Source organism: Notolepis coatsorum, assembly GCF_963971535.1.
Source record: "Notolepis coatsorum genome assembly, chromosome: 10".
Taxonomy (NCBI): domain Eukaryota; kingdom Metazoa; phylum Chordata; class Actinopteri; order Aulopiformes; family Paralepididae; genus Notolepis; species Notolepis coatsorum.
In genome coordinates, this window is record NC_140174.1 from 6,043,831 (window position 1) to 6,064,374 (window position 20,544).

The 20,544-nt window shown below is 42.6% G+C and overlaps 2 protein-coding genes across 2 annotated transcripts in view; one reads left to right on the top strand and one right to left on the bottom strand.

Moving 5' to 3' along the window:
* Window positions 1-4,559: 4,559 nt before the first annotated feature.
* On the top strand, window positions 4,560-5,186 carry bhlha15 (basic helix-loop-helix family, member a15; the record flags this gene model as incomplete). The annotated part of the gene is made up of 1 exon (XM_084323985.1): window positions 4,560-5,186. The coding sequence occupies one exon, from the start codon at window positions 4,560-4,562 to the stop codon at window positions 5,184-5,186; it is 627 nt and encodes a 208-aa protein (XP_084180111.1).
* Window positions 5,187-7,066: 1,880 nt separating this feature from the next.
* The window catches only part of tecpr1a (tectonin beta-propeller repeat containing 1a), a 114,591-nt gene continuing 101,113 nt past the window's right edge, over window positions 7,067-20,544 (bottom strand). Inside the window, exons 42-47 of the mRNA XM_084322326.1 lie at window positions 18,107-18,281; window positions 16,229-16,364; window positions 15,373-15,465; window positions 14,885-14,991; window positions 13,715-13,834; window positions 7,067-8,503 (exon numbers count right to left, since the gene is read on the bottom strand). Coding sequence (XP_084178452.1) covers window positions 8,342-8,503; window positions 13,715-13,834; window positions 14,885-14,991; window positions 15,373-15,465; window positions 16,229-16,364; window positions 18,107-18,281 — 793 coding nt within the window. The 3' untranslated portion in view covers window positions 7,067-8,341. The remainder of the gene's footprint in view (window positions 8,504-13,714; window positions 13,835-14,884; window positions 14,992-15,372; window positions 15,466-16,228; window positions 16,365-18,106; window positions 18,282-20,544) is intronic.

Consider the following 20,544-nt stretch of genomic DNA (forward strand, 5'->3'; position numbering starts at 1 on the left):
GGTATACCGAGGGAAGGGCTGGCTCAACCAGTCAGGGTTACAACAGATATCCCACCGATAGGCAAAGAAGGGGCGTGGTGGTGGTGGCCGTTATTCAGTGATGGTTGCCGGTGATGATGTCGTCCTCTGGTGTGTAACTGTAAATAATCACTTCCTGTCAAGAAACAGACATGATGGTTCTATTGAATTATTCAACCATCATCTGTGATCTCTGTGGGTGTTTGATACAGGTTTGAACATCCTAAAAAAAAAATAACATTGTTACTGTACTATAGCTGGTGCAAAATTATTAAAGAGGAAAAAAAACATGTTTCTTTTTTTCAACTATTGGAAATTATTGAATGGTGTTTATAATCAGTTTTTTTTTTTATCCACTTTTTCTCCTATTTTTCTATTTTTCTCCCATCCCAATTTCGTGATTCCAATTCTCCCCTCCCCTGTCTTGAACGTTGCTAGACTATGCCTCCCACTGGTCGGCTGTAGTGAGGATAGAAGCCTTGCATCACGTGTCCCCTCCGGTACACGAGGAGGCAGCCTGTCGCATCTTTTCACCAGACAGCTCGAACTCTCAGTGGCGAGGAGTAACGCGTGGGAGGCTCACGCTGCCCCCGCTACTTCCTGTTTCTGCTGTACAGGCGTCACCCAACCGACCTGTAGGAGTCGCTGTCCACAACGTCCAGATTACCACCCATCAGCTTTCCCACCCTCTAACACTTGCCAATTGTGTTAGTATGACGGCCGGCCAAGCCGGTAGCAACGCCGAGAGCTGGGCTCGAACCCAGCGTATCCTGCGTTAGTGGCGAGCGCCTTGCCCACTGCGCCACTCAGCCACCTAATCAGTGTTTTTTTATGGGTAGTTCAGGGAGTGGTTAAAGGGGCATTTCAACCAAAAAAAACAACGATGATTTATTTTGCACATAATCTCACAAACATCCCAAAACTCTTAACTCTTTTGCACGTGAATTTAGTTTTGACAGATGAAACAGTCGAGAGTGAATGTGTTTGAATAATATGGCCACCAGGAGTGATGTCATCGGGGACATTGAATCCGTGTGTTGTGTGTTAGACTGTTAGATTACGTTTTTCATGCAGATGAAAAAAAATAACAACACCTTTGTTTTATAGGGACTGCTACTACCATATCATTACATTGAGCTGTAATCAACACAAGCATTCAATGTCCCCGATCACTAGTAGTGGCCATATTCAAACTCATTTACGCTCAATAACTGTCGAGCTAAATGAATGAATGAATGCACATTTTATTTAACAGATTGCAGAATGGGTACAGTACAGTAGGCTACGGCTCAATACACACAATTGTTAAGAAGGGGATACAGACCAGAGAAAGACGTTTGTCTTGTTTACATCAGGGTCCCCCGTTTTCAATTCATAGTGACATTTATACACAACATGTGTATGTGTGTAAAACTGTTTAGAGTTTTTTAGGATATGTGTGTGAGATTATGTGCAAAATAAAATCAGCATTGTCTTTTTTGTTTTTTGGTGAATTGCCCCTTTAACGGAGAGCTTTATCGGGAGCCACTGACTCTACACACACGTGCATCACAGACCAGACCACTGTGTTTAAACGTGGCAGTTAAATGAGATAACAATTCAAACTAAGCCCCCCCCCCCCCCCCCAGCTGAAAATCGGCTTGAGGGAGGAATAGGAAAAAACGACTATAATTATGGCTGTTTCTTTCGACACATTTTTCAACTCGAGAGTTATTGTAAAAATGTCTATTATTATTCCTCCTGATGATCACAATGATCCGGGTTTAGCGGAATTGTATAATAAAGCACATATGATGTGAGTTAGTATATAATGTGACATTTTGGCTGACGGTGACCACAAACTCAGTGGACAATGTGCGACAGTCGCCTCGTCCTCCCATTGGCGCAGCGAGCGCTACGTGTACAACAGGTACCTCGTGACTGGTCTCTCCTCCTGTGACGAGGGAGAGAGACCCGACCGCTGCTCTCTCTCTCTCTCTCTCTCTCTCTCTCTCTCTCTCTCCACCACGCAACTTCATTATGATGATGATGATGATGATCATGATGATGATGATGATGATGATGATTTAACTGACGACTACTGCTGGGTGATTTCGGTTTGGTGTGTCCATAACGTTGTTTCAGCCAGGACGGGAATCTTTCTTTTTTTTTACTTCAAAGCAAAGGTAACGTAAAAAACCCTCTTCCACTCTGTTAGTATTAGTATGATTTATTTGTTTATCAGTCAAAGTCACCTTTATATTGTCAATTTTCATACAGAAAGTTGAAATTATACGTTTCCCTCATTTCCACTGTGTCCCATAAAAAGATACAGACGATATAAACAAAAGTAAAAATGTCAGACACATTTATACAAACACACAATATACAGGACTGCAATATACAGTAGTATACAGTATACAGTACAATATAAACAATGCATTAAAATGAGCTATAAAGTGAGCTTAGTGCAAATACGTTTTCCAGCAGCAGCAGCAGCAGTACTGGTTAAAGTGCAGGGAATAAAATAACTGGGGATTTCATGAATCTTGCTTTTCAGTTATAGTTTAAAAGTGATCTTCATAATAATATGCAGTAAATAAAGACGGAGAAAGAGAGTCCCAAATGCACGGGGCGATAGAAATATATTTAAAGTTTTTAGTGTCTGACTCCTTTCGGGTGTCTGGCCGGTTCTAATCTATGTAAAGCAGTTTTTAGTGATATGTGTTAACTTACACTCCTGCTAGTAGAAGACCATGTCATGTTTCACTCCTAGACATCCACGCATGGGCCATAATTGTGCAAATAATTGGGCCACATGTTTCTCAAATAACCACAAATTGCAAAACATGTCCAACCGTTGGTCATTGTGAGTCATCCAACTTTAAGCAGCATTATTATATATTTAATAAGCTTTCATTGGTTAAGAGCGCCTCAAGCCACCAAAACATGTCTGTGGGCCAACATCAGTATTATATGTGGTGTTTTGAGTGCTGCCTCTGGACTGTTTCCTGTGAGTGTAACCTTGAGGTGATTATCTGAGGCCGGGCCGGAGGGATAAGAGAGGCGTAGATTAAACAGCAACATCGTGGTGTTTTCACACACGACCACACTGAGGCTGATTAGATAGAGAGCCTGGCTGCCGTACAGAGGATGTAGCAGGGCTCTGTTTCACAGAGGAAAGCGTATTCAAATACAATTTCAAATCAACCAATTTCACTACCATGAGAAAACACTGCATCTCGATATGTGGAGTGAAACTGTGGAACAGTCTAAATGTGGTGCTAAAGCAATGTCCAAACATGAGACAATTCAAACTGATGTATAAGGAAATTATGTTCACAAGGTACAGGGATGAAGAAGGGACTTGATATTCACGGGTGTTTACATTTTTATTTTGTTTTCTATTTTATTTTATTTTATACATATATAGTTTTTGTTTTTTGTTTTGCATATATATATATTTTTTTTTTCTTTTCTTTTTTATGTTTAAAATGGTACACTCATTTGAGTAGTGGAAAAGGGGTAGGATTAAATAAGTGTATACTTCTTCCTACTCCTTTTCGAACATGCAGATTGAGTTGTTTTGCTTTTTTGTTATTGTTTGTTGTATTCATTGCATGTTCGAAATAAAGACTTCAAATTAAAAAAAAAATTAAAAAAAAGTTATTATTATTATTATAAATCACAATTTTTTGTAAGGCCCGACAACACACGTTAATGTCCCCATGGGCCGGACTATAGGGTGACCAAGTGTCCCCCTTTTGGTTGTACTGTCCCACCATTTGACCGAATAATGTCCCACATATTGAGAGGATGTCCCTCTTTTCGAAGCAAAGAAAAAAACATTGGTCTAAAAGTTTGAATATTTAAAACAGATGTTAGGTGGTATAACAAGCCGGCTGCCAGTGCCAAGATGAATGTGGAGAGATATAATTCTGTATTTAATTTGTATTTATTTTGATTTAACCTTTATCTATTCGGTGGAGACGAGTTATTCTAATAAAAAAAATTTACATTATCTATCTGTCCCACTTTGTCCCACCAAAATCTTACCGTTGTCCTGCTTTTGGACTTTTTGCATCTGGTCACCCCGGCCCGGACACACTTATTCTGCTTTATATGTACCCCTATATCACAGAGTGACGGAGAATATGCCGGATATGGCGACATGAAAACTTCTATTTTAAACTTAAAGCTCCATCTCGGTCCACAAGATGGTCATCTATATGTTATATTGACGAGCGCTTGACAACCGAGGTTCAAAGTTACCTTCACCTTTATTGGCTATTCGTTCACACGTCCGCTTCCTGTATCGGGCTCCAGGTTACCCTCCGTGTGTCTCGACTTCCTGCTAGTGTGACATCGCTCGACTACGGCAACCAAGAGGCTCAAACTTAAACCCAATACATCACAATCTATAGGAGCTCTATTCTATTCTATTTTATCGTTGCTTACCCTGTTCCACCTCTCTCGTCCTCCAGGTCTGTTGCACCCGTGAGAGGGACCGCTCTGTGTGAGAGGGACGGCGAGGAGGAGGAGGAGGAGGAGGCGGCAGAAGGATGAAGTCCAAAGGGAAGGCTGTCAAACCGTCGTCCAGGGAGACGACCTGGTCCGACCCGGAACCAGAGGAGACGGAGCCCGAGGAGCCCGGCTCCAGCGAGCAGGAGGAGGACTCCTCCGAGGCCTCGGTGCCGACCGGCAACTCTTGGAGGGGCTCCCTGAGGAGCGGGGCCCGGCAGCGGAAGCGACGAGGGGGTGGAGGCGGCGGAGGGAGAGCGACCCTGGCCTCCTCTCACCGGCGGCGGCGCCAGCACAGCGGCGGCGGACCCGGCAAGGAAGGAGGCGGCAGCGTGCGGCGCCTGGAGAGCAACGAGCGGGAGCGCCAGCGCATGCACAAGCTCAACAACGCCTTCCAGAATCTGCGCGAGGCCATCCCCCACGTCAAGATGGACAAGAAGCTGTCCAAGATCGAGACACTGACCCTGGCTAAGAACTACATCAAGGCCCTGACCACCATCATCCTGGGCATGACCGGGGCCTCCTGTCTGCCCGACGGCGGTGGGGCTCCGTCGGAGGCCAGCGCCTCCAAGCTGCTCCAGTGCTACCAGCAGCACCTGGAGGAGGCGGGCGAGGAGGGGCTGACCCAGTACCTCACCCAGATCCACAGCTTCGGTCAGCTCAGCTAACACCCAGCGGCTGAGGGGGGGGGTGGCCTCGGTTAAACCGGGAGATATCCTGGGACATCTTAGCCTAACTGGGGTGGGTCTCCCCAGGCTTGTAAGTGAGGCGGGTATAGGTAGAGATGCAGGCAGCGGTAGTATCCAGGAAGGGCCTTTTGGAGCCACTTGTAAAATGACACCCGATTCCTAGAAGCACAGCGTTTTTTTTTATCAGAGCCACAGTGAAGACAACAGGGCTCTGGTTGAAAGTGAGTCGCCGCCACCGCCAGACTAACCACCACCGCCAGACTAACCACCACCAGTGCTCAAAACATGACTCTTTGTAAGTTTGGTGGATTGACTTTTGTCAACTGTGGCCTCAATATTAGCTCATTGAACATGTGGTTAGCGGACAGAAACTAAACAAAACAAGGAACGAATGGGAACTTCCTTGACTTGCCGTAGTAGCACACAATAATTTTCCTGAATGAAAAAAACATTGAACGTGGCCTACGACCGCCAACATAAAAGTCTGAGTGACTGGATACAAAGACTGCAGATGAGGACAGTCGAATTCCCCCCCTGGACCGCGAAGATACCTTCGGTGAAGCAGTGAATTTCATCGGTTGTTGACAGAAAAGACTGATTATTATTGCTGTTTTCTTTTCCATTTCTTTCTTGTCTTTTTAATTTAAACATGATCTGAAAGCTTGCTTTTCTTTCTCCCCCCCCCCCCGCAGTTGTGATCTTATGTGTCCATAGCCTCTGGTCATAACCGCCACATGCAGGATGGTAGAATAAGCAGTCCTAGTTACTATTCAAATGTCCTTAAGGTAATTACATGCAGGTGGAAAAGCTGGTTTTGGGACCTTGGGGACAGTTTGCCAATGATTTTTATCTACAGTAGTATGATATCACCAGCATGACACCGAGACGTACGTCTCCCCATTCTGACACCAGTAACAGGCCTCAAGTTGATGGTGGAAATATATTTGTTTTTGTGTCTTTATGGGTTTGCTTTGAGACAAAAAAAAAGAAAAAAGGTAGACGTGCATCATCAGAATGAATGAGAAACAATTTGAGGAGTTCTTATCAATAAACAACATTTATTTATTGACAACGACCGTATTTGACCATGCACAACACGACTGAGGAAAATATACAAAACAATGTCAATAGCCAATTGTAGTGTTGCACATTACAGTACCAACTTTTTATATGAGTTATTCACAGACGATACGGACCTCTGTACACACCTCGATGAAGCAGACAATCACGAACGATCCATTATTTCTTTTTTTTTGGTCAATGCCCTTTCATCTCCCAGCAGCTATAACATTAATAACTAATGCCCCAAGCGATGAAGCTCGTCAGTCTTTTGTCAAAGTGGTTTATTATGAATATTTTGTAATCAAATGGTTGACTTCCTCGTTCTTCATAAAATATCTAAAACAAAACACCACCACGAGATACCACCTTTATGACCTCCAACTTATATTCATATAACACTAATATCATACAGATTCATAACAAAAATATATCTTCAACCAACCCTGTCGGTGTGTGTGCGCCCGCTGCCATTTCAGTCATTCTTCTACAGTCAAAAGGAAGTCAAAAACATGCGAAATATATATAGATATATAATATATATATTTTAGGGGGGGGGGGGGGGGGGGTCACATTTTCCTGAGAGAGAAGCAGGTCCACTTTTAGCACTTTTTAAACAAAAGACTTGAAACGCTACAAGGAATTCACAACTTGCCAAAATAGCCATCCAGTCCCAGTGTATAGTGGTGAAGCTCAACATTGCACATTATCCATTGGGAATAACACGTACAGTACATCAGCACAGTAACATCAACGTTACAGAAAACACGCGTCAGCTGGGAACACGGGCAGCTGGGGGGGGGGGGGGGGGGGGGTCATCAAACAAACACTATCTTTATATAACCAGCAAACTACTCCTGTCGTCACACATTAGGTCATGTCAGTTATCTTCTAGCTCACTGTTCAGAGTGAAGGTTTCTAAACCCGATGCCAGCAGGTAAAAAAAAAAAAAACATTCTCACTTTCATGTCATATTTATGTCTTTTAGTACAGTGGTTCTCAAAGCCTTTCATGCCAACGACGACCCCCACATCGATTCATAATTGGACCCATTTGATAAGATCTGTGAGGATATTTGTGATTTCATGATTTCACCCAGAATTCCACAATAGAGAGAGCAGAATAGTCATCATTATTATCATACATGATCTCACTGTACTAACTTATAGTGAAGAAAATATTAGTGTTTTTGTACTTAAAGTACAGTTAAAAAAAGAAAAAAGAATATTTATGTATTTTAGTCGTTCTCAAACCCTTTCATGTCATCGATTCATAATTGGACCCGTTTGATGAGATCGTGTCCCCAGAACCACTGTTTTTGTACTTAAAGTACAGTTCAGTGACTGAGCAACCAACCATATAGTAGTCCCAACAACGCAATTAAAACCCTTTACCTCTCGCTAAAAACCTCAAAAACACATCTTTGAGTATCACAGGTATATAATCAACCCCACCACCGTCAGCTTAAATAAACACAGCTCTACAGCTAAACTCACACACGCAGGACACAGCAACGACACGATCAGACAGAAACGTCTTATCTTGATAAATAAATAAAAGCAAATGCATTAAGACCGCCGAGTTAAATATCAACAAGTTGATGTTCGCTGACGTGGGGGGACGGACGGACATCTGACTAACGGGGATAATGATGACGAGTATGACCTCACATGACCTCACAATGCTCTGCTGTTAGTCCAGAGGGCGGCGCGTGAGGTCAACGTTTTGTCTTTAAGACCGTGGTGTTGAATCAGCTGTCAATCTTCTTCAGTGTTGACCGTAGAAATGGAAGAGTTTCTAAATGGAAGTGACTTGAGGGAACAAATGTATTTCCCCGCCCACGCTAGGACTCTGTGTGTATGTATGTATGTATGTATGTATGTATGTATGTATGTATGTATGTATGTATGTATGTATGTATGTATGTATGTATGTATGTATGTTTGTATTTGTGTAAATATTTATACTCTGATTATTTGAAAACAAGGTACAGTGGTGTGCATGTGCGTATGTGTGTGTGTGTGTGTGTGTGTGTGTGTGTGTGTGTGTGTGTGTGTGTGTGTGTGTGTGTGTATTTAGTATCCCACAGCGTTCCCATTGACCTCCGCCAGGTCCCGGACAGGGACAGGGCCCCGAGGGCCCCGCAGGGCCAGCATGGAGGGGTCCGTTAAGGAGGGCATGCGAACCCGGGGCGGCTCCATGGAGTTTCCTCTGATGGTGATGTGGTCCCAGCCGCCCTGTGAGAGGAAGGGGTGGGGGGGGTTTAGAGAGAATGACCAAATGGATATATTTAGCCCAGGATTCAAGATACCATCTCACTATGTGGCAAGAACAAATCTAGTCGTTTGTATGATATCTCAGATACAGACACCCTTCGATTTAAAGGGAAAACTCCAACATTTTGGGAAATTAGCTTATTTGCCATCTACCCTGGAGTTAGACAAGAAGATACATACCTTTTTCTTCGCTGTGCATGCAGTAGGAGTAGGAAGACGTTGGGAACTAGGCTAATGGAGGAACCTACTTCCAGTGACTGACGCTAAGCTAGGCTAACGGTGCGTGTCTTCCTACTCCTACTGCATGCACAGAGAAGAAAAAAGGTATGTATCTTCTTGTCTAACTCCAGGGTAGATGGCAAATAAGCTAATTTCCCAACATGTTGGAGTTTTTCCTTTAACATAATATCTCAAACATTTTCATATACATGTAACACAATAGTGCTTCTACCTATAATCAGTTCATGAATGTTTTTTTCATTTGCTGTTATGGGAGAATCATCAGGCACACAGGAAGTGATGCGTTTTACATCAACAGCAGCAACAGCGGTTTGTTTGGAACGAATAGAAGAATTAACGTGACGTTTCAAGATGGAAAGCAAGTCAATACAGTGCAAAATGCAACAGCAATGATCGCTTGCAACAAGTTGAAAGCACTAAACTCCTTGGAGTGATGCTGGATTGCACTCTGTCTTGGTCTGCAGCATATTAATTATATTGTTTTGAAAATGGGAAGAGCAATTGGTATTTCCAGGAAATGTGCTTGTTTTGTTGCCCTTTTATGTCTGATAGTGCAATGTTTAGTTTTATGTCATCTTGACTATTGCTCTGCGATGTGGTCATCTGCTGCCAGTGGTGACCTCAGGAAGCTCCAGGTGGTCCAGAACAGGGCAGCACGGTTGGTACTGGGCTGCTCACTAAGGTCTAATGTGAGCCGTATGCATGCCTGCCTCTCTTGGCTTAATGTTGAAAATAGATTGTATTTTTTTTTTAGATACATTTTTTGGCGTTTTATCGCTTTATTTCTACTGGGCAGTCCAGTAGAGAGAGACAGAGGAGGAACGGGAGACAGAGTGGGGGGAAGACATTCGGCAAATAACGACATGCGGTTCGCCACTGGGGCGCCCCGAAAATAGATTGTCTTTTAATACACTTGTGCTGTTCAAGTTGGTCATGAGCAGTAAAACTCCTGTTTTTATACATAAACAGATTGTTTATAGTAATACTGTGCATGATCATTACACTAGAGGTTCCAGTAGTGGGCAGTTTGATTTGCCAGGTCCAAAAACCAACGCTTTAAGGAGATCTTTTATTTTCAGAGCATTAACTCTTTGGAATAACCTGCCTCAAAACCTCTGCTGCATTTACAGTAGATTCACTTTTTTTTAATTGTATTTAACACTTTAACTGCCGGAAGACGAGTTTAGGCGTCCTTCCCCGCCATGCTCAAGTTGCCGAAGACGCCGTAACTCGTCTTTGATATCAATATTTCAAAAATCTGTGATCTGATTCATATTTCCCATCCGCTGGCCTGAGACCCACCAAAAAGCCCCACTGAACCCTCTAGCGGTTCAAGAGCGCCATCTGGTGGCCGATCGGCGCAATCGCCAAACAGGAAGTTACTTGGACGATGTGCTGTTCAACCATATTACTTCCGGGCACTCGGTATATGTCCCGGCACTCTAGCTCGTCACAATACATAGCGATCCGTTGCCAATAACTCGATAAACAACATGATTTGGACGTATATACCATTATACAACCTGGAAATGGACCGGGTATTCCAACATCCCATAATAGGAAAATGTATACTCCACACTCATCGCCCAACGGCGCGAGGAAGATACGGTAAGATTCAGCGTTATTTTTCAATGTCTTCTATACTAACTGATCTGATGAACATTTGACCCACATTAGATGAATGGTATAACGCTGCCCACGGAATTATAAACGCCCCCTCGCCCATCCGGTCAACATCAGATGATGTGTAGTAACTTCCAGAAGTCCGTCCAGTTGGATTTTTTTATATCGCGCCGATTGCTATCAAACTGTATTTGATCATCAATATAATGCATTTGGGGCTATAAATCACGTTCTGGAGAAAGCTGCAGAAAGAGATGAAAACATACTTATACTTTAGATCATATTTTAGTATGAATATGTGAATGAAAAAGTTTAACGTTCATACACCCTGAACAATACATATAGGACATTGAATGGGCCCTAATAATGGCAATTTAGCAATAGAATTTAAAAAGTTATAGCCCTGCAAAGAAGGGGAACTTATCCATAGAAAAATAGAGCTGGCAACCTATGGTATATCATGAATTTAGCCTTAGGCAATCAAAGTGTTAACACTGTAAAGTATATATATATATATTTTTTTTTGCCTGCATGTCATTTTAGCCATCTTAATTGTTAGTTTCATTATGTGTGTTGAGTACTGACTTTTAATAATTTTGTTTTGCAATAATAATTGTTTTTGTATGTTTGTTTTGTGTGGACCCCAGGAAGACTAGCTGGTTGCTATGGCACCAGCTAATGGGGATCCGTAATAAAATCAAATCAAATTTGTCACCAGTAGGTGTCGCCAAAACAAACAGAAATGAGGATCTTGTGGATTAGCGCTTGAAGGTCCTTACACTGTGAATGTTCACTACCATAGATATCTATAGAACACTATAGCTTAAGGGGAGACACTGCAGGTGAATAGGGTAAAAAAATTAACTAATAGATATCACAATGAAACTTCCCCAGTTGATTACTTATATTAAGACAAGACTTTTTTGTATTACAAGTTTTCTGAAATTGTATGTTTAAATATGCAAATGAGGCATGATCTACTTAAATATGCACTAATTTGCATATAATTCCAGGACAGAAATCTGAACATTGGATAAAGCCATTTTCAAAATTATAGTTTCATTTTGTTGACATATTAGAGCCAAAGGTTATTACAGAGGGGATTTTGGATATCTCTTTTTATCACTCCATAAATCAGAAAATACTCCATTCAGTCAATTTTTATGGTTAAATTCCATATTTCGCCATGTTTTTAGGAATAACATGTGATATAAATCAGGGTATGAATGCGATATCAACAAACCCTTCTGTAAATACCTTCAGAACATAGATATGAATAGAACTGGAAGGTTTGGTGTATGTGAGTGCTACTGCAGTGGAGATTTCTGGCTCAGAGTATGAGGAAAAACTCTTAAAACTCATTTTTGGGAAAACGCCTTCAAAGTTCTGTATTGTAAAATGCCATACTTTTTTTTTTTAAACAGATATTTACAAACACAATACCTAATCAAACCATTAGTAATAGACAACCTAAACACATGCCTGATAACTGAATAATAATAATAATGATGTTATTGAACTGAACAGAACTACACACAGGCTACAAACAGTGTAGTACAGTGTAGTACCCCCTAATAGGCAAAAAATATTTGAATAGATATCACTATGAAACTTTCCCAAAATATATTGCAAGTTTTCTGAAATTTATGTTTATATATGCAAATGAGGCACTTCCCCATTAAATATGTGCACATTTATGGATGCAATAAGGCAAAATGATGTAAAATAAACAACTAAATGTGTGTTATTGACGTTTTATTGTCACTAGTTTCATAGAAGACATGTTTAGGAAGCAAAATATAACAAAATCTCAAAATCAACAAAAAAAGTATATTTGACTATTCACCTGCAGTGTCTCGCCTTAAGGCAAAGTCACCAGCGTCACTGAACCGCCGCCATCTTGATCCAGTTAGCCTTGAGTGAAAGTGAGTGAGCTGCACAGACAAAAATACTCATAACTCGCTGAAATATTGACGGATTTACAAACGGGTTGGTTTGCTATAAACATCAAATATGTAGTTATGATACTGCATACTTATAAAAATGTTTTTTGTTAAAGATGTTTTTTTTTTACAAACCACTTGAATCATAGCCACGTTAATAATGCTTGTAATAAACCAAACCGTTTGTAAATCCGTCAATATTTCAGCGAGTTATGAGTATTTTTGTCTGTGCAGCTCACTCACTCTCACTCAAGGCTAACTGGAGCAAGATGGCGGCGGTTCAGTGACGTCGCTCTCCATTGGCCGGCAGCGCGGGCAAGCTATCTAGTGTTCTATATATATCTATGTTCACTACTATTACCATGTGCTTTGTTAGTGGCTAGAGCTGAGTTCAAGTTGTAAACAATGAGAGAGCTCGTCACCGATCCAATACACGGTCTCATTCCTATTGTACAATAACTTATAGTTATATATATATATAGTCGTATAGGGTATCTGCAGGTTTCAACAAGTTACATTTAAGACTTTTTAATACCACTTAGAGCAAAATTTTACACCAATTCCACACTAGTAAAGAAAATAGCGACACTGAACTGGTGGCTGGACTTGCGTCACTTTTAATTTAAATGATTGCGTGTTCCGACGGCGGCTGGGTGGCGTAGCGGAGATTGCGCTCGTCACCAATGCAAGAGACTCCGGTATCGAATCCCAGTCTCAGCATTGCCTTCGGCTTGGGCCGGCCGTCATACTGGCTCATTTGGCAGAGTCAGCGGGTGGAAAGTCGATGGGTGGGGATTGGACGTTGTGGACAGCGACCCCTACAGGTCGGTTGGGAGACGCCTGCACAGCAGAGACAGGAAGTGGCGGGGGTAGTGTGAGCCTCCCACACGTTACTCCTCGCCAATGAGAGTCCGCGCTGGCAGGCGAAAAGATGTGACAGGCTGCCTCCTCGTGTGCCGGAGGGGACACGTGATGCAAGGCTTCTATCCTCTCTACAACCGACCAGTGGGGGGCATAGTCGAGCAACGTTCAAGACAGGGGAGGGGAGAATTGGATACACGAAATTGGGATGGGAGAAAAATAGAAAATAAGGAGAAAAAGTGGATCAAAAAATAAATGATTGCGTGTTCCATACAAGCACCAACCTAGCAAAAAAAACAACGACTTGAATATAAAAACATTTCATATATTTAATATTATTTAATCGGGCTGCCCCCCCCCCCCCCCCCAACATTTAAAAAACCTGTGCAAATTAAATTGAATACTTTTTAATACCCGTTAAAGTCTTAAATTGAGAATTACGAATTCAATTCAAATACTTTTTAAGACTTTTTAATACCCCACAGATACTTGGTTATGGTCTTACCCCTATGCCATAGTCCCAGGACTGTCCTTTGGGCTCCACAGGCAGGACCCCCAGGCGATGGCACACCGTCCCACAGCTCAGGCCGTGGCTGCCCTGCACCTTGTCTGCTATGATCCACACCTGCAGCGGAGAGGAGAGGAGAGGTTCACTTATTTTACCATTACTTTGTTATGATCATATCTTCATTATCATCATTTCATTTTCTTTTTTTCCCCGCACATGGTAGTGTATTACAGTACATTACAAATTCCTATAATTAATTTAGTTATTATAATCAAATACACCCATAAGCGAAAAGGAGCAGGAAGAAGAATAAATTCTTATTAATACCTGCCCCCTATCCAATTAAATAAAGTAAATTTGATGGTCGGCGCATACAACCATTGCACTAAAATGCAAATTTAAACAAATCCAAAACAAAACAACCAGAACAGAAACTAGCAACAAATGAACAATCAAACATGTAGAAAAGCAAAAGATAAGCAAAAGATAACTCCAGAGTCTAATCATTTTCGTAGTCTTCATATCGTCTAATTATTTTCATCTTATAAATTTTTTTTAATTGATAAATATTTTTACATCATTTTAGGTCATTGTGGAGAGCATTCCAAATTTGTATTCCCATCACTGAAGGACACATCTGCTTCTGAGTGGTACGTGCAAACTGATGTTTAAAATCAACTTTCCTCCTGCTATCCCCATTTTCTACAAACTACATACAAACTTCTTTTGTAAATTAACTGGCAGCTAATAGCTTTTTGCCCTAAACATAAATAATAACGTTTGTAGTTTCACTATCTCTTCATATAGAGTAGACCATAGCTTTCCATCATATCATAATTTATTCATTGTTATGTTGTCTGTTTTGCAATCATGTTAAATGTGCTGCCGCCTCTCGGGACACACACACACATTATGCACACGCACACGTCTTCCCTTCATGATGGCTGATGTTTTAGCTTTTAATTTTTTTTAAATGGTTGTTTTGTTCCTTTCATCTTACATCATTTTGTAGCTTCGATTAGACAAATACCAGCTATATAAAAAAAACACGTTGTCGATATTCTGTTATAATACACCATATTGTTTATTCAATTTAAACTACACTTTCCCCCAACCATGAGAAGAATGCCACGCCCCCTGTGCTACTCTGGATGCTAGAGAGCCCACCTGGTCCAGCGGGCCCACGGACACCCGGCGCACGTTGGTGGAGATGTGCTCCCAGGAGGACCCCTGGGGGTAGCTGGGGGTCAGGCCCTGCCGGTACCACAGGTTGCCTGCACAGAAAGAAGAGAGAAGAGCATTCAAATCGTACGCAAGCATCAGCGTTGCCATAGAGACGCGATGATGAGAGGTTCACCTGTCGGGGTGCCTGGAGCGGGTATGGGAGGGGGGGGGGGGGGTCATTAATTAAACACACTGAACTCTTTGATGGAAGGTTCGGTTACAACTGTGTAATACATCACTGTAATACATCACGGGGAAGATGGGTTAAAAAGTTACAAAGAGTTGATTTTCTATCTACATATAACAAACCCTTCCGAGACTCAACCGTGTGAATACATACAAGAATGGTGTATATGGTCAAAATAAATAAACTAATAAGAAAGAAAGCTCATGAATTGGGGCTATTTGACCTTTACAGTAAGTCACTGTACCATTCTCATCTACAACGTAGACTGACGTCCTCCCTACGGACACCTGCTTCAGCTTCTGTTTGGCCGGAGAGGGGATGTGGTACCAGCTGTCTCCTGAAGGGGGAGACACACACCACACAAGCAATAATTAGAACCAAAAATTACAGAAATCATCATCATCATCATCTCCACTCAAAGTGTAAAAAGTTACAGTCTTTCTTCCATGTTTTCTTATCAGTAATATTATTTTTTTATCCACTTTTTCTCCTTCTTTTTCTGTTTTTCTCCCATCCCAATTTTAGTCGTGCCTATTCCCCCCTCCCCTGTCTTGATCATTGCTCGCATGTGCCCCCCACTGGTCGGTCGTAGGGAGGGTTGAAGAATCTCTCACATGTCCCCTCCGATACATGCCGAGTCAGCCAGCCACTTCTTTTCACCTGCCAGCGCGGACTCTCATTGGCGAGGTGTAACGTGTGTGGGAGACTCACACTACCCTCGACATCTCCTGTCCTTGCTGTGCAGGCGCCCTGACCGACCTGTAGGAGTCGCTGTTTACAACGACCAGATTACCACCCATCGACTTCCCTCCCGCTGACTCTGCCAATTGAGTCAGTATGACGGCCGGCCCAAGCCGGAGGCAACGCCGACAGCCGGATTCGATGCCGGTGTCTCTTGCGTTGGTGACGAGCGCTTAGACCGCTGCGCCACCCAGCCGCCTCTTATCAGTAATCTTACATTTCCTTGTTTATAATGAAACTTAAAGAAGTGATATTTACTGTTGGCTATGGTTGACTAGTTCACATAATTAGAAGTACATAAATATCTACTGCGCTCCCCGTCAGAATATCTGAAGGTTCTCCAGGGTTCTCCTACTGACCCGCTGGGCTCTGAGACGACACAGAACCCCTGTAGAAGGCAGAGCCGTCCTTGGCGATGGCCCACACCTGGTTAGCGGCCCCGATGGAGATGGACTTGAAAGGCTGGTCCGTTCCCACGTGGAGCCACGATGTGCCCTGAGAGAAGAAATAACATCCTGGTCACATCCTCTCACATCCTGGTCACATCCTGTCACATCCTGGTCACATCCTCTCACATCCTGGTCACATCCTGGTCACATCCTGGTCACATCCTGGTCACATCCTGTTCACATCCTGTTCACATCCTGGTCACATCCTGGTCACATCCTGGTCACATGCTGGTCACATGCTGTCACATCCTGGTCACATCCTGGTCACATCCTGGTCACATCCTGTTCACATCCTGGTCACATCCTCTCACATCCTGGTCACATCCTGGTCACATCCTGGTCACATCCTGGTCACATCCTGGTCACATCCTGGTCACATCCTCTCACATCCTGGTCACATCCTGGTCACATCCTGGTCACATCCTGGTCACATCCTCTCACATCCTGGTCACATCCTGGTCACATCCTCTCACATCCTGGTCACATCCTGGTCACATCCTGGTCACATCCTGGTCACATCCTGTCACATCCTGTCACATCCTGTCACATCCTGTCACATCCTGTCACATCGTCTCACATCCTGGTCACATCGTCTCACATCCTGGTCACATTGTCTCACATCCTGGTCACCACGTATCATGGAATCTTCTATCAACATTTTGGCCGTGGTTTACTTTGGTTCAAAAGTGATATACCGGTATGTACACAAACGTAACTGAAGGGACTACGTCAGTCAGTAACAATTAAATATATACGCAATTCACCCATCTTAATACCCGGCTCTTCACGATCCTCCGACTAAAATACCTAGTACCTAGTATCGAAGCATAGCCACGTATTCCATTTTTACAACCTTAACATGATGGGCGTGTATTTGTGAGCAGAAGAGAGACAGAGGTGGGAGGAAGATGGAGCAGCGAGGAGGAGGAGGAGGAGGAGGAGGAGGTGAAGATGGATGATGGGTCGCTGGGTTTGCACAGTACAGCAGCAAGCGGACAACAAACATCTCTGATGAGTCACGGCAAACGCAGGACTGGGATGAGCGCGAGCGACAGTTTGTTCGTATTTCATTAGTACACAAGTAAAATCGGAACAGCGGGTGATTTACTTTAAGACGAGTGCGTTGCTGTGGGGGAGTGTATGCTCCTCTCCTACTGGCCACGTAATTGGCTCCGGTAATAAAAAGGCTCTGACTCACAGACTGTGCCAGTCATTTGTTTTCAGAAAATGACGAGCAATTACCAGACCTTGCTTTTGTTCTCCAGATCAAAGACAAAAACTCTTGTCAGGAATCACTCACGTCATTAAGTCGAACCATTTATATTACTACAGAATAAATGGCAACGGCAAGAAATACAGTTAAGGATGCTCAATGAACAATAACAATTAACAAACCATCAAATACACCCACAGCACACACATCCACACACACACGCTCACTTTAAATAAACAACACACTGTGTAGCACCCACTTTACCCACTTTAGACACTAACACACTTTATATTGATTGGCAAGGAGATCTGCACAATCTCATACCTCAGTATCAATCATTGCACCTCACCACCACAAGGTGGCACCACAAGCTAAGCTATACATCACCATGTCTACACTGTACTGTATCTGCATTGTATATATTTGTCCTGCCAGAACTCGCTTTGTCCATTTTGTGCAATTTACTACACAAACATAATCTTTTTTAAATTCTTTGTTTCTAATGTCCAACGGTGCTTCCCGTCCCCCCGACTGAGCCGTGGCAGAGAGAACCCCCCCCCCAGGCCCGTACTCACGGCTGGCGTCAGGATGGTGACTCCCAGGCGACAGAGCACGTCTCCCTTGTTGCTGATGGCCCAGAGCGGCACTACCTCCACGCTCCTCTGGGCGGAGCAGGGCAGGATGGTCACGTCACTCAGTGAGATGGGCGGGACTTCCTGCCAGGGCCCCGTGGTGGTGAGTTTGCACTTCCTGCAGGGGTGAATACATACAAACATGTACAGATCAGTGTTAACACATTATTGAGTGCCACGCCCCCTTCCGGGAAATGTAGGTCTAGATTGCCACCGCTTTAATCAATGGGAGGACGGGGATATTTGCGAACGCTTAAACTATATCTTAAATGATGGCTATGGGTCTAATACACCCGTCGCTTATCAATGACTTGCTTGCAGTCAACATGTACGAAACGGATTGTTTTTTCATCGATACATTTCCGTTTTATACCGTTTTGAATACGAGTATAGTTTTGGAGATTTCTAGTAATTCCAGAGAAAGACACGATAATAGCCCTTTAGTGGAATACACAAAACACGTCGTCATTTTTCAGGCTGATTTATGAATAGTTTTCAAATAAACGCTAGATTATCGATAGTATATGTGTCCTCATGCACAAAGAGAAGCGGGGTCTGAAAATCGCTTCTCCGTACTTTGGTCAGCGCGAACCTCACACACACGCGCGCGCCGATGGCGGAGAAAGGAACATCCGATTACCCCAAGATTCGTAACATAAAGGCCTTACCTCACTTCTGATGTCATGCAAAAAGATTAATCCAATTCCTGATCGCCATTCCAAATATCGATTGCGTCCATTGATCCAACGTTATAGTCCAAAACACATAATCCACGATGCTCCCAGTCCCCCCAGTCAATGCAATAGTATCCAGCTGCATGAGAAGTAAAACCTGGACCGGACTTATTTTTCTGATGCACAGTCCCAGCCTATCCAATCCAATGATGTGCAATACCATCCGGGAGACGATAGGCGGCGGTATTTGCCCTTTGCGAGCTGAGACCCATTCCCAATGATAACGTCAGGCTGGATGGATGGATGAAAAATGAATGGATATCGCTAATAAAAGAAATAACGATTAAAACCCGACTATACTCGTGATTGGCACTCAAGCGATGGCGAGTTAACCCGACTATACTCGTGGTTGGCACTGAATGGGTTAATGGAGGGCCCTATTCACAGCCACACCTGGATCAAATAATATTTGACGATGGCATTTGTTTGAACCTATTTAAAGTACCAGATTGGTGGGGGTTACAACAACACAGTTGACCAGATAACTTTCCAAAAATATCATTGAATAATTTCAGATATTTTGTTCCTAATTAACAATTATCATGTAAAATGTAATCACATTCCTAAACCAATACCCACAGATTAAAATCCAAACCATTGCGATATAGTTCAAATTTGCTAATCCTTCTTTGTGAAATACTCCAAATGTTGTCAATGACCAAAAAGGACACTAAATTTACTTTCAAATAGTCTTTAACTTTCTGGTGTTCATTGTATAGGGAGGTGTAGTCTGACGTCACTGGTTGTTCCACCCGTATAGGGATTTATCATTGGGAAAATGGATTATCGGCTATTGTAACAATTCTGCCGCATGGAAATTGGAAAGCTTTCCATTTTTGCACAAAACGAGTTCCCTTCTATCACTAACATCATTGTTTAAGCATTTTTGGTTGAAATAAAATTTGGCGATTTTTTTTTATGATTAATTGCGAATATTTTCATGTTGAGCTATAGATTGTGGATGAATAAGCACAGAAAGGTACACACCGTGCAAATGTTCATGCTTTACTTGTTTTAAACGAGACGATTTAGAAATGGGCAATGGGGAAATACATTGCGTTGGACAGAGGGTGGAACACGAAAAACGGCAATGACGTAACCACTACACCTCCCTATTGTCCTGTGTAGCACCCCCCCTACAGACCTCTCACACGACCAGCAATTCTGGCCGTTGAACTGCACGTTAAAAATGATGTAAAAATGATGTCTTACCCAAGGATTATAATGTTTTGTTAACTAGCCTAATTCTAAGAGCCACATTGCTAAACCCTAAATGGATGTTGCAATTTCATGGTGACGTTGGGTGACCTGATCTGCAATGCTAAGCTAGTTTTGTCAAGCAATTTCCCCCTTTTATTTATTTATTTATTTTTAAACAGTTCTTTTTTTTTAATGGTTTTAGTTTTTTTAAAGTGCCACTTCAAAACTCAAAGAGAAATTGATATCAGAACAGAGACCCAGAGTGCACGCACCACAGATGAAGCTAGGGGCGATCTATTAATAGTTCATTTTCCTATAGCTGCAGGAGATTCCTGACAGACACAAGCAGCCAGAAATATGACACACATGAGGTCTATACATGTATATATGTACGTATGTACATATGTATGTATGCATGCATGTATATATGTGTACCTTTTTTATTTT